General features: G+C 40.1%; 1 protein-coding gene across 11 annotated transcripts in view; it reads right to left on the reverse strand.

The window, feature by feature from the left end:
- The window catches only part of SEC31A (SEC31 homolog A, COPII component), a 69,621-nt gene extending 55,095 nt beyond the window's left edge, over positions 1-14,526 (reverse strand). For 10 of the 11 annotated variants that reach the window (XM_048847829.2, XM_048847827.2, XM_048847826.2 and 7 more), the window contains exons 1-5: positions 14,388-14,526; positions 7,679-7,761; positions 7,017-7,140; positions 3,324-3,522; positions 1,911-2,006 (exon numbers count right to left, since the gene is read on the reverse strand). In XM_048847829.2, the coding sequence (XP_048703786.2) occupies positions 1,911-2,006; positions 3,324-3,522; positions 7,017-7,140; positions 7,679-7,757 (498 nt within the window). In that variant the 5' untranslated portion in view covers positions 7,758-7,761; positions 14,388-14,526. The remainder of the gene's footprint in view (positions 1-1,910; positions 2,007-3,323; positions 3,523-7,016; positions 7,141-7,678; positions 7,762-14,387) is intronic. The other variant, XM_048847820.2, reaches the window with a different exon arrangement.
- Positions 14,527-15,171: the final 645 nt, after the last annotated feature.

The following is a 15,171-nucleotide window of genomic DNA, read 5'->3' on the forward strand; positions in this document are numbered from 1 at the left end:
CCTTCCTTTCTGCCTGTGATAAATTTGATGCATTAGCCAGCTATGGAGGAAGACAGAGCAAGTTTGTTGTCTTCAAGAGCTTAATACTGACCCGTAAAAAAGTATTTAAAAATTGGACTCGTGCCCTTGATTGGTCTTTTGTGACATATAGAAAAATGAAAGGTGGAGTTTTTTGTTTTTGTTTGGAGTGTTAATTCTTTTCTGCTTATTTTTTTTAACTTTATTAGGATTGTTAAGTCTGGTCTTCCCTGATTATGTTAGAAGATTTCTTGGGTGTCTCAGAGCATGTGCATTACAAGCTCTCTCACCTTAATTCAAAGGGCATGGATCTTTAACATGTCTCCAAAATGTTCATTAGTCATTGGACTAATTTGATAACAAAAAACAAGCTAAAACCAGGGTGTTTTAAAACAGCCTGACCACAGATTGCTACTCAACTTTCATTCTCTCAATAACTATTATGTAATAAATTCACTAGTTCTCCAGTCACCATAAAGTCTTTCGTGGTAAATAAAACCTGCTTTTCTACTAACAACTATGTAAACTCACATAGAGAAAAATAAACCTTAAAATACACAATACCACAAGCACCTTTCAGGCCTTCTTTACACAACACAGAGAAGGGGAAAAAAGGACAGAAGACTAACATTTTCTTCTTTTCTCCAGGTCTTCTTTAAACAAAACACATGCTAAATAGCGGTGCTTAGATATTAAGATGATACATTCCATATGAATATCTACAACTGTCACATCTATCGCCTAATAAACTACCACCTATTAATAGCCAGGTTTAAGACCTTATTTTTTAATCTGCATCTTTCACAGCAACATAAAGATCCTTCAGACTTAAACACACAAAAGAACATGCCAAAGTAGACTACAAAAAACAGCCTCCATGGAGCTGTGAAGGATGTTTAAAGCACGCTGAAAAAACTAGAGAGACTTGGCTTTCTAACACCCATTGGTGAACTGAAATGCACTCCGTCCATGAAAGTTAGGGACAGGTCAAAAATGACCCATCAGATTTAACTTGCTGCAAAATCTTACCTCATGAAAAGATGAGTCATTACTGGCTAATTCCACAGCTAACTCAAACTTTCATGCCTTTCCTTGTTAAAACTGCCTCTAATGTCAACCCTTTGATCTGTTTGGGAGAGGTCTCTGCAACTATTATGGTAGAAAATCTCACTTAGGAACCAAACAAAATACAGTACAAGGAATGCACAACTATAGGATTTTGCTCACTCAGACCTGAAAGTGTGACAACTGATAAGTTGTTCTGCTGACACAAGAGTTAAGTGTTGTAACCTCACTGGCAGGTTTGGGTGTGCAAAAGAATTCAGAACTGGACACAAACTGCATGTAAGCACTACAGTCACAATTAACATCATTATAAATAGAGTCATTGTTGGTTACTTGGAATGCAATTTAAGTCTCCAGTAAATTCAGAGTCAATTTTCACAAAACTGGTGTTCATTACAACCTGCCTGTAGTGCTTCATAAAGGTTGAAGCCATTAATGAATCATATTCAAAACAAAACAAAGAAATCTCCACTTTTAGCCTTAACAGTCAATAAATTTACAATCAGAAAAACAAACATCCAATGGGGTTATTTTATTGTTCAGGAGCAAAATATATACAATATACGTAATATAATAACATACTTGTACGATTCTTATCCCCAATAGAAATCTACATAATTAGTTTAAGGAATGTATCTCACAGTAGCAGATGTTTATCCAGGGCTTAACTACATTCAAGGTAATATTTGTAATATATAAATTAAGTTTTTGAAAACAGAGATTGGTGCTTAGAACTGCTTCAATACTGTATGAGATTTCAAATAAATTAAATAATCTGCATATTTTTCAGCATTCTTCAAATCAGTTGACAAACATAACTCCAGTACCTGCGTCTTAGCTCCTGGTGTCATTGGCGTGGCAAAGTTGTTCAAGTCCCAGATATAGATTTCAGACTCATTAGCACCTGATGCTACAAGGTTTGTCTGTAATAGAAAGATGCCAATGGACATTGAGAGTATTTCTGGCATCAGCCTTCACCTTTCCAAACGCTGTGGGCCCAATCCATGGAGCTGTGCCAACTGACATTAGCTCAGAATGTAGCCCTTGTCACAACAAGAGCACTTTAGAGAAGGTACATGAATCCTTAAGATTTCTAATACTATTTATTAGCCAAGACTCCCTATAATCTGCAGCAAGCTGGACCTAAATTCCCAGGGCAGTGTTCTTGGTTTCTGCAGTACTCTTACGCAGAAAATGGACTCACAAAGAATGGGGTTGCACAAAATGATTCCATTGTACTAATGCCCCAAACCTGTAAACAATTAAGCTTGTGCTTAACTCTATTTGTGTTACTAATCCCACTGACTTCAATGGGATCCCAAATGTGAGTAAAGATAAATGCATGAGTAAGCATTCACAGGATCAAGACCTATAAGAACATTTCCTAGATTAAAAGAAGCATTTGAAACAGTTTTACAGGTGGAAGAGGAATGCCAAGATAATAACAATGGGATCTGAGGAGAATGAACTTGAGGGAAAATAACTATTATATCAATGCATTTTGCTCATACCCTAATGCTGGTTGCAAAACAGGTTCCAACTTCATAATAATCAAGAACAGAAACAATGCAATTTAAACACAGTTCACTGAACTAATTACTGCCTTAGTAAAAACATGTGCCAAAAGAAAAAATGCTACTTAGTAAATCGAAACAAACTGAATTCTCACAGAACAGTCATGGATGAGAAAAGATGCTGTATCTTGAGAGATAAATCCTCATTAGTAATGGAATTAAATTAGCTCTGTGATTAAGTCTTTATTACTTTTAAGAATTGTGTCAAGCCAATGAGTTTCAGGCCCCAACATTTTATCTTTATTTTGGAACAACATACAAAAATGGAAGGGTTACAAAACCTAAAAACTAATATTTAGTAGTTGTTTTTTAAATTTCAGTGAAAACAGTTTTGGGGAGGAATTTCAAAACATCTGTCTGCAACCATGAAAACCCTGAGTAATGCATGAGAACTGAAAAGTGAAACTGACTAGAAAGAAAATGAAAAAATTGTATTTCAATGTCTAAACAGAAAAATACACAAAGTAAATAGCCTAAATGGTGAAAAACAAATCAGATTTTTAAGATTATTTCCAGTCAAATCATGATTAGTATCAAAGATTGTTTTCTTTTTTTAAATATGCAAAAATATCTATACAACTTTCCTGCAAAAATCACAAGAGAAGAGCATTTCCTATAGTATTTTACTAATCCATGACAGTGTATATTGAACAAAAAAAATCTAACCTGGAAAATATTCACGTCCAAAGCTCTTACTGGCCCAGTGTGCTTGTCTTTCTGTGCAATTGTAACTTCATTCTCTCCAGCAATAATTTTAGATGGCTCATACAGAATAATATTTCCATTTTCACCACCTGCAATTAGAACTCCAGAAAGACTGCCATCTGAAGCCATTTTATGAGGTCCCCATATCAATTTATGGTACCTATAAGATAAAAAATAAAGAATTTAAGAAGATCCACTGCCGTATCATTATAAGTGCCAGAACATGATCATGTTTTCCCTGATAAAAAACACAAACATTTTATGGGAGGAAGTGCAGGCTGGTCGTAAGATCAAAGGCATGATGAGACTGAGAACTGCTAGCTTCTATTCCTAGCTCTTCCATTCTGCCAAAAATGTAACAGTGGACAGGTCACAACCTATATATGCCTCAGTTCAAGGCTCTAAAGTCAGAATACTTACTTACCTCACAGGGTTTTTTGAGATGATGTTTGCAAAGGACTGTGAGATGATCCCTGATTGAGAATTATAAGCATTGCCAACTACAAGCAATCACATAAATCTCTGATATTGATGAACAGCTGCTTATGCAAGAGGCAAACAGAGAGTGAATGAGAACGGTCTCCTTGACATAAGCCCTATTCCTCAACTGCACTCTTGCAATTAAAATGATTTTTGTACTTCATGCTTATCAAGTGGCAACACTTTTACACAAACAAGAAAGCGTGTTGCCTGGAGTGTAGTATGTTTTATTTAATGTTAAATGAGAGCTTAGAGTATATTTTTAGACTTGAAATATACCCAAGCTAGTACACTGAATCCGTAAGTATCCAGATTTCTTTTTTTTAAACAAAGTTGTTTTATAATAAAACAATATTCCTGTATGTTCAGCCATGCAAAGAGTACATTTCTTCCACATAACCACACACACCCTCTTGTGGCATTGCTCTTACAAAGTGGCCTTAATGCATTTGGAAAGCAAACTAATAAGTTTCTACAAAAAAAAAAACAAACCCAAGAGATAGAGCTTTTTTTAAAAATTACATCAGCACTAACAATGCCACCATTACTCAGTATTATATGCTGAATGCTCCAAGGAGCAAGAAGAGTATATGCAGCACAACTTACTTAAATTTTATCTCTCTAACCTGGTGTTGAGCAGTTCCCAGTTATTATTTATATTAGGATAGCAGCCCAGGTCCCTAATCAGATTCAGGGCCCCATCTTGTTAGATACTGTACAAGGAAGACATAGTTCCTGTTCTGTACAGATTGCAATTTAATCAATTTATAATTTCTAAAAGTTCAGGCAGTTGTGTTTGGTGTAAATCTTTGGAAGACAGTTTTAGACCTGTACATCATTATTTAAAAATGGACTGTGGAGAATGAAATGGAATTAACTTCCATCTACATAATAAGGTGGTGTAAAACATGATCATCATCCCTCAATGGATTTAGATTTTTATATATCTCAGTGTATCTGAGCTACAATACACTATATTTCTGTCATACATATCTTTGATAAAAATACACTAATGCTGACACTACAGCTTATTAATTGATGAACAGTTAATCTGTAAGTGTTGCACACACATCCACTGAGAGTACTATGGGTCAATGGACGGACTAATGTTTGTGCTGACATTGTATCTGGTATGAAAGATTAATGGATCTAATCCAGGTCAATGGAAAGTTTTCAGATCTGTCTCTACCTCCAAGAAGAGCACCTCTCACTTTCATTGACATTGTTATGGCCAATTTACAATGAACAGAAGGCACTACAATGCTACTGCAAGTGTCACTAAGATGTCAATAGGATGGCTTTTGGGATTTTTAATGCTAATTATATAAGTTATAGCTAAACATACAGCATGAAGTTAGAAGTAATATGGGTCTAAATGAAGCAAAACAATCAGGAACGTTTTTTCCCAATAGCCAGGCGTAAATACTGAACTACATACAGAATGCAAAAATAAAACACACAGGTACATCAAATGAGTCCCCCGCAATACCTAAACACAATAGGATGACACAACATGTGGAAGCTGTAACTGCCCTTTCCTATTTTTAAGAGCACACTTAACACTTTCCCTCTGCTCTCTGGAAATTCCTCAGGGCTCTGACTGTTATCTTCCTTTACAACAAAACAAATCATGTCAAACCAAACTAATATCCTTCTTTGACAAGGTAACAAGCCTTGAGGATTGGGGGAAGAAGTAGATGTGATATAGCTCAACTTTAGTGAGGCTTTTGATACTGTCTCACATGACCTCATAAACAAACTAGAAAATACAGCCTAGATGAACCTGCTATAAAGTGGGTGTGCAACTGGCTGGAAAACGGTACTCAGAGAGTAGTTATCAGTGGTTCACAATCAAGCTGGAAGAGTATATTGCATGGGGCCCTGCAAGGATGAGTCCCGGGTGTAGTCCTATTTAATATCTTTATAAATGATTTAGATAATGGCATACAGAGTACACTAAAGATCATGCAAATCTTGGATTGGACTATTTAGTCACAAGAGACGTTGCAAACCATCTATATCATAGGCTGCAATTCGCACTGTCTCTCGCAGACGAAAGGATGCCAACAAAAGAGAGCACACTTATAAATTTTGTGGATGATACAAAGCTAGGAGGGGTTGCAAGCACTCTAGAGGACAGGATTAGAATTCACAATGATCTTGACAAACCGGAAAAATGGTCTGAATTACACAGGATGAAATTCAATAAGGACAAATGCAAAGTATTACACGTAGGAAGGAATGATCAACTGCACAAATGAAAAATGGGCAATGACTGCCTAGGAAGGAGAACTGCAGAAAAGGATTGCGGGTTACAATCTAAGCATGAGTCAACAATGTAAAACTGTTGCAAAAGAAGTAATCATCCTTCTAGGATGTATTAGCAGGAATACTATAAGCAAGACATGAGAAGTAATTCTTCCACTCTACTCAGAACTGATAAGGCCTCAACAGGAGTACTATGTCCAGTTCTGGGTGCCACGCTTTGGGAAACGTGAACAAATTGGAGACAGTCCAGAGAAGATCAACAAAAAAAGATCTAGAAAACATGACCTATGGAGGAAAGATGGAAAAAAACTGGGTTTCTTGAGTCTGAAGAAGAGAAAGCTGAGGGGAGACTTGATAACAATCTTCAAATATGTAAAAAGTTGTTATGAAGAGGAGGGTGATAAATTGTTCTCCTTAACCATTGAGGACAGGAAAAGAAGTAATGGACTAAAATTGCAGCAAGGAAGATTTAAGGTAGACACTAGAAAATAAACTTTCTAACTATAAGGGTAGTTAAGCACCAGAACAAATTACTGAAAGAGACTGTGGGGTTTTTAAGAACAGGTTAGACAAACACCTGTCAGGGATGGTCTAGATAATACCATGAGTACAGGAGACTGGACTAGATGACCTATCAAGTTCCTTTCCAGTCCCACATTTCTATGATTCTGTCACCCAGCGGATACAAGCCGAAGATGTCTGTGACAGAACAGGAACTGAAACCAGGTCTCCACTGTCCAAGTCTACAACTTTAACCACAAGCCCATCCTTCTTACCTTTCCTAATAACACTGACACAGAGCTAAAGCTTCATACACTGTCCTTTCAGCCCATATCATGGACTGAAGTTGCCACCAAAAATGCATTTTTATAAAGAAGACCATAAATTTGGAACCCCAATTCATACCTGTGCGAGGAGGAGAAAGTTGCACACGATTTCATATCCAACGAAGGATCAGACAAGTCCAGTTCAAATATTTCCAGAGAAGCATTGGTACTGAAAGTTGCATCCAACTGTTGAGCCGATGTACCTACACAGAAACACACTATGGTATCAGAATGACATAACACAAAGTATGGAATTTCAAATTATGAAAGCATCAAATCATACAAAGGAAATAAAATCTTCAGTGTTTCAGAGGTACACTGAACACTCCCCTGCTGCTGTGTAAAAATCCCACACAAACAACAGAGGAAACTCAGAAAGGCAATAGTTTTGGCAGCCAAAACTACTGAGAAACTGTAAGCCATTGGTAAAGACTGGGTCATGTAATCCTATGATTTAGGAGACAGAAGCCTTGAAATTAAGTTACCACTGCTGCCGTACATTTAGGGCAAACATGCACGTTTACAAGGTATATGTAGGCTGGGGTTTTGATTTCTAGGGAAAGATACTCCAGAGGTTGAAAAGTGATTTCAAGTGGGCACTGCACTGCATTCTCAATTACTATTTCAGCCCTCAGGACATTAATTTTCTATTATAAAGTACAAGTACAGTGAGTATATTATAATCTACGCCATATGCATACAAAGCCCTATGGGTAGGGACCATACTCTTCAACAAGTTACCTGTAGCCAGGTAAATGGGATGTTGTTGGGCAGGACTCCATGCCTGCATAGCAGTACGATCAATCTCCTTTAACTTCATCCTGCTAAAAGAAGATAACTTTTGTAATACAGAAAATCTGGAGGAAATGGCACCAGTACAACAGAATGGAAATGGGCTGTACATGGAACTGTGGGTATGATGTGGCGTTTGTAGGGAACAGGGAAATGGTGAAATATTATTGAAGTTTACAGGAAATTAATACTTGCTAAATATGTTGAATGCATCTCAATAAACCTGGGAAACATAGCAACTGCTGTGAGATTCTGTTCTTAGACCAAATGCCTTTGCTAATAAGAGTTTACATGATATACCTGGATATCTTGCAGCAGCGATTACATTTAAATTAAAATACAGTCCATGTTTCTAAATGCCCAAACTGACATTCATAAACGGTCATCAGAGCTGAAACTCCTGAAATTTACCACAAAGTCACTACTGAAAACCACCACACTGGTTTCTAAAATCATGTCAAAGAATTTCCTAATCCAGTTCCTTAGTGATATTTTAGGGACATAGTTAACTTGCATTCTAGCAACCTCAAGAAATTAACATAGTTTCAGGTGCAATACCTGTCCTTGAAGTGTTACTTCTAGCAATAGTTAGTACAAAAAAATTTAAAAGTATCCCTTTAGGTATGTTCCTCTTCCCATGCAGGCTGAGGAAGCATGTATATATAAAAAGATAAGTAATGCGAAATACTCATTTCAGACATCAACAGTTTTTCAGTCACTATCTTCTACCCTATCACCCATGAAAAGGTTATATGGTCCTCATAATAATGACATTCTGAAGTGCCAAGAATTTTCTCATAATTGTGGCTTCCAGTTAACGGTTGGAAAGGAAGTGAAAGTTTAAGTGAAAGCCTGAAATGCTCAACAACTTTGAGTCACACTGTCCTCACAAGTGGATTTATGTAGCTTTTGTGCATGAACAAAAAGTTGTGTGAAGAAGTGCAAAGGTTAATTATTATTATTAGCATGTGATGCAAGATAATTCAGAAAAAAAAAAGCAACTGATAAACTGGTCTTCCAGCTAAAGGTCTGCCGAAAAACACTCAATTTTTTCATCAAATGCCTCCTAAACAGAGCCCAGCACATAGTAATCTAAAAGACTTTGCAACACACAGACATTTTAAACAAAATATAATAATTCAAGCTTGCAAAAATGTACTTACTCAAGGCAGGGACGGCATGGTAATTACCAGAGCTGGTTGTTACCAAGTAAAATCATGTTTTTTACAAACCCAGGTAAAACTAGTTAGTCCCAGTTTAAGGCATTTTCTATTTTAAAAATTGTTTCATTCATCCACATCGCACTGTACTAGTTTAAGTTACATATTCAAACTGTGGTTACATAAGGCAGTAGCTACACAGATTAATTTAGGATTGTACAAATAAAAAGTAAAACTGCATTGGGGTGTAATAATAATAATATAGTCATCATGATGCTGAACATGGGAATGTCTATATATTTGGGTTTGTATTTTCTCAAGTAAGTTTTATATGTCATATTTCAAAATTATATAAACAAAACTCAAAACCATTTGATTATATAAAAACAACAATAATGCACAGTTGCATTAAGCAATCAGAAGCTTGAAGAGTTGCAGACTACCAGCTGTGCTTACTACAGCAGCTAAAACAACGACCTTAATCCATTTGGCCGACAACATTCTGTAGCAGAAGACCAACTTTGATGTAGCGGATAGACTGCGCCTATTCCTCAGTTTTGAATGGATGTAACCAAAGTTTGAAAAGGTTTGTCTTATGCTTGCTGAAGTTGCTGGACACTGAAGCAATTCTTTTCCCCACTTTCCTGGTTTAAACCATATTTAGCAGCACTCCCTCCTAAACTAGTTTTTCCTGGAAAACTGCCAACCCTGACCAAAGGTGTATAAAGTGTAACTTTTTGCAATAGCTGGACTGGTGAGTTTTGCAAGGTTGCAATGGTAATTTGAAAATTACTTCCAACAGAAAAAAAAAGAGTTTGTTCAACCGTTGTAAAATGCTTATAATAATTAATCTAATGTTACACTGACCCAAAAATATATTTTAAAATTGCAGGGCAAATTAACATTAAGGCACAACATATCTTGTCCTCTGATTTTTATTTAATGAGGAACATTTTCTTAAAGAAAGGAGTAGTGGGAACACACACAATGTAAATGTCTTTATCAGCCACACTTACTCTATGATAATGGGAAGGTTTCAATTAATTCTTTCCTGTACTTGATTTCAATCCTGACACTACAGAATTTCATTCTGACAACACATACCTAGATAATTATACTATGAACAGGGACCATCAAATTTATGGTCCATTTCAGTCAATTTCACAGTCATAGGATTTTAAAAATTGCAAATTTCATGTTTTCAGCTATTTAAACCTGAAATTTCACTGTGTTGTAATTGTAGGGGTCCTGACCCAAAAAGGAGTTGTGTGGGGATTGCAAGGTTATTGTAGCGGGGGTTACGATACTGCTTCCCTTACTTCTGCGCTGCTGGCGATTGCGCTGCCTTCAAACCTGGGCAGCTGGAGAGTGGCAGCTGCTGTCTGAGAGCCCAGCTCTGAAGGCAGAGCCACTGCCAGCAGCAGCAAGGATAGCATGGTGTGGTATTGCCACCCTTACTTCTGCACTGCTGCTGCTGACAGGGTGCTGACTTCAGAGCTGGGTGCCCGGCCAACAGCCACCCCTCTCCAGCCACCCAGCTCTGAAGGCAGCACAGAAGCAAGGGTGACAATACTGCAACCCCCCCTAAAATAACCTTGTGACCCCTCTGCAGCTCCCTTTTGGGTCAGGACCCCCAATGTGAGAAGGGCTGGTCTCGCCCCATGTAATCTGTATAGTATATGGTAAATGCACACAAAAGACCAGGTTTCATGGTCCGTGATGCGTTTTTCATGGCCGTGAATTTGGTAGAGCCCTAAGTATGAACCCTTCATCTTACATCAAACATGCACATCATAATCAATATCAGGAGTTCTCAGACTGTTGATATAGAAAGGTCTTTTCAACAGAGCTCTTGATAATTTAACAAGCAACACAGTTTTTCTCACTCATCTGAATTTGGTATCCTTTAGGGAAATATTTAACAAAGTTAGTTTGTAGCTGACCTCAAAAATAATTTTAAAAATTAGATCTCTTTATATAACTGGATTTAAAACCATTCTAGTAGGGCACCTTATGCTGAAAGTACCATGTGTATCCTCGTTCTATTTTTAAAACTAAAAAGTAGTCTCAAACAGTTTACAGGTCATGCCACGTGAATCTGGAGTTAGCCGTGTGCTTGAGAACCTCGAGAACTGACCTTGTACAGTCATCCTGAACACAAGGAATACCCGTGCCAAAAATGTTTTTCCCAAACTTGAATGAGGTTTAGATGGGAGTCTGGCTCTGAGCCAAGCAGGCGTGTGCTCCACTGGGCTGAAGAAGTCTGTTGTGTGGAAAGATCCTGACTGGACTTCAAACACTTAAGTAAAAAAGGACAAGACTGCACAATCTCTTGCTGAAACTGCTCAAGGAAAAGGTGATTACTGGGTGTCCACATCAAGTGTGCAGACACCTATGATGCACCTGGGGAATCACAGAGATGCATATTACTGTGTCCAGTTCAGTTTTAGATAAGGATCCTCTTGCATTTGTTCATAACAAGGCTTGCTTTTCCAGAGTTTTTTTGGGATATTAAAAGTGATTTCCTTCTATGATTGATGTACACACAAATCCTACTCTCGTTTTCACATAGCCTATACTTTTACTGTTAAAAAAAGCAATACATGCAGGGTACTTGGCTGCCCACTCTCTGCCAGGACCAACTGGGACCCCTCCCTCATAGGAGAGATCGCTGCCAGGTGGACACTGAGTGACGTATTTAATGACATTCATGAACCAAACACCCTTTTAAAAGAGAACATAACAAAAGAGGGCTCCCCTCCTCTTTATAACATAACAGTAAATTTCATCAATTCTTTAGTACCACAAGATTGGTTGGATGTCAGTCTAAGGCAGAGGTTCTCAAACTGTGGTCCATGGACCACCAGTGGTCCACGAGCTCCATTCAGGTGGTCCGTGGATAGTTCCCTCTAAGGTGCACGCCTGGGCGGCCGCACACAAGAGAATGAAGGGCCACTCACGTAATGAAGGGCCACCCACCCATGCAGGCGTGGCTCCACTTATTTGGTGGCTGGACGCTGGAGAAGATGCACATGTAAGGTGAGGAGGTGGCCTTGGGGGAAATAAGGGGTTGGTGGGAGGGGGCAATGGGATGAGAAGAGGGGGGTGGGGTGAATTTGAGATGTGCAGGGCTGCAGCGGCCAGAGAAAGAGGTGACTTTCCCCAGCTCCAGGCCTGCGGCTGCTGGGGAGAGATGGCCCTCCTTCGCAGTCCCAGGTCAGGGCCTGCTGCAGCAGGGGAGAGAGGGCACATCCGTAGCACTAGAAAGGTAAAACTACTGATATTAAAATATGAGTTGCGTGCTTTTATTTGTAGAACAAAAAAAATGTTAATTATTATTAAAGTTTTTTTATAAAGCACTTTTATCCAAGGGGCTTTACAATAGTTAGCTAATGGTACAAACAACATTTGGAAAGATCATTAAGTGGTCCACCGAGACTCTCAGCAATTTTCAAGTGGTCTGCGGAAAAAAAAGTTTGAGAACCACTGGTCTACAGAATACATCTGTTTGACAGTATCTGTTTTACACCATAGTAATGACATAGGTTCACTTTGAGTCACAAGGGTATTGGCAAAGGAAAATTTGTATATTGAAAGTCTTGCTGTTGCCATGTTGGCACTACAGCCCCATCTATACTGTCCAGGAAAAACACATTATCGCACTTTTCTAGTGAACTACTCATAAATATAGTTCATTAGAGAAGTTCTAGCATGTGGCCTGATATCCTGAGTGATTCAGCACCTTTCAGGTTCATAATTTTTCCAGATATTTTCTTATACTTTTTACTTATAGCAGGGTAATGTCAGTATATTACAGTACAGAAAGGCTATAAAAGATGCATATATTTTACAAATAAAAATAAAAGCTATTATCTCACTAACAATACTAAATTCACTGACTAAAAGAGTGGAGAAACATATTTTCTTAATGCACATTTATAATTACAAGTATTTTTACAGTAACCATTAAGAACATCTGGGAGCTGCAAATCAAAGAGTCAGGATTGTATTTGGGCTAGTCACTGAAAATATTCCCAAAACTATTTTCCCATTCAGGTAAGTTTTGCTACAAAACAGCTGTATGTCCCTGTAATTGTGGTAGGGTCATATTTACATACCTACTAGCTTGGATAATACAAGCAAGATTAAAATCTCAAAATGGTTATTAATATGTGATCCTCAGAGCAATTGTGCAATCTTTCTTCTTTGTCTTTCTAGAATCCCTTTTCCTTAACAGCTTTAAGGCTCCATCTACACTATGGTTTCCCTTGCGGTTGGATAATGTGTTTACAGATGGCTTATACAGAAGGTTTTTGCAAACATAATTGGAAGAGGTGTAGATGGAGCATAACATTTTTTTTAAATTAAGGTTAGGTTATAAACCCTAGAAGTACCAAATCCATATTACGAGTGTCTTGGAATAAATTCTGAGACAGAGATTAGCAAAATTATATTAAAGAACCTCAGAGGCTACTATGACTAAGGTATGTCTAGTTTCAGAGTAACAGCCGTGTTAGTCTGTATTCGCAAAAATACAGTACTTGTGGCACCTTAGAGACTAACCAATTTATTTGAGCATAAGCTTTCGTGAGCTACAGCTCACTTCATCGGATGCATACTGTGGAAAGTGTAGAAGGTCTTTTATACACACAAAGCATGAAAAAATACCTCCCCCCACCCCACTCTCCTGCTGGTAATAGCTTATCTAAAGTGATCACTCTCCTTACAATGTGTATGATAATTAAGTTGGGGGTGAGGAAACCTGGATTTGTGCTGGAAATGGCCCAACTTGATTATCATACACATTGTAAGGAGAGTGATCACTTTAGATAAGCTATTGCCAGCAGGAGAGTGGGGTGGGGGGAGGTATTTTTTTCATGCTTTGTGTGTATAAAAGACCTTCTACACTTTCCACAGTATGCATCCGATGAAGTGAGCTGTAGCTCACGAAAGCTTGTGCTCAAATAAATTGGTTAGTCTCTAAGGTGCCACAAGCTATGTCTAGTCACTCTTCCAACACCACTGAAGTCCACAGGACTCCACCACTGCTCCGGGGTAGAGAGGCTGGGGGGAGAGTTTGTCACTTGTCAGCTGACAGCAAGGCAGCTTTCTGCAGTGCTTAATTTGCAACGGAAGAGGAGCCAGGACACGAGCAATTTTTCTACTTTAATAGCTGACAAGGCAAGCCCAGCAGTGCCGGAGCTATTAAGTGCCAAGCCCAGGGGTGCCGGGGCTGAGCCCTGGCACAAATTAAGCACTGGCTTTTAGGGACTGGCCCAGTAGCAGAGAAAACGCCCGATCCCAGTCCCAGAGCAACACAACTCGAAGCAAGGGCCGGGCCCCGCTGCAAGCCCCGGGGGAGCGAAGCTGCCCTGCCCAGCGCCCGAGGAGCTGGGGGGGCCCTTGGACCCCGGGCCCCAGCCGGCAACCCTGCGGCCCCAGAGCGGGGCGACCCGGCAGCGCCCGGCCCGCGCGCCCGGCGGCCCGCTCCCCCTCACCTGGCGGGGCCGGGCTCTCTGCTGCGCCCCACGGCCGCTGCGGCCTCCCGCTGCCGCGCCTCAGCCGCCTGCCCCCGGCTCCTCCGCGTTCCGCTTCAACGTGGCAGCCGGAGCGCCGCCCTCGTCAGCCCGGCTTCCGGCACCGAGACCCCGCCCGGCCGGCCGGCGCCTTCCGGGCCGCGCAGCTCCACGCCGGAGCCGGGAGAGGGGCCCAGTGCGTGTCCGTAGGGGCGGCAGCGGGCCGCTGCAGTTCTACAAGCCCGGCCACGGCAGCCCGGCTCGTTTCAATAGAGCGGTAACGTTAGAGCCGCTGGATGGCTGCCCTCCCCCCCCGGTACAGGGTTGCGTATCAGCATTGCCCTGACCAAGAGGCGCTGCCACAGCCCCTGGCGTGAACTGGTTTCCGTCATATACAAGGAATACCGTTTGGTTCAATGGCTCTCGGGCCCCCCCCCGTACAGATTGTTCTAGGCCCCCAGTCTCTGAGCGGCTTTGTCCCTTCTCCTTCCCTTGGTAAGAGCCCCAAAACCTTACACAAGGTAAGGCTCCAGCGTACTGGCCACTTACAAGTCTGCAGCCTCACTTCTGTTTCTGATCTATGACCAGATTCCACCGCCAAAATGTTCTGCTACTCAGTACAAGACGCTAGCATTGAAGGCAAAAGGTAAGTTACAGGCAACTGGCCCCATTCACTGTAGTTTGCCTCCCCAAAGCAGGGTGGTCCAGGGGCCAGACAAGCCCCAGCAAGGGCAAGGCATTTTGATCACCTTTACTGGGGTGAATG

This window comes from Caretta caretta, chromosome 4 (genome assembly GCF_965140235.1).
Source record: "Caretta caretta isolate rCarCar2 chromosome 4, rCarCar1.hap1, whole genome shotgun sequence".
Lineage (NCBI taxonomy): Eukaryota > Metazoa > Chordata > Testudines > Cheloniidae > Caretta > Caretta caretta.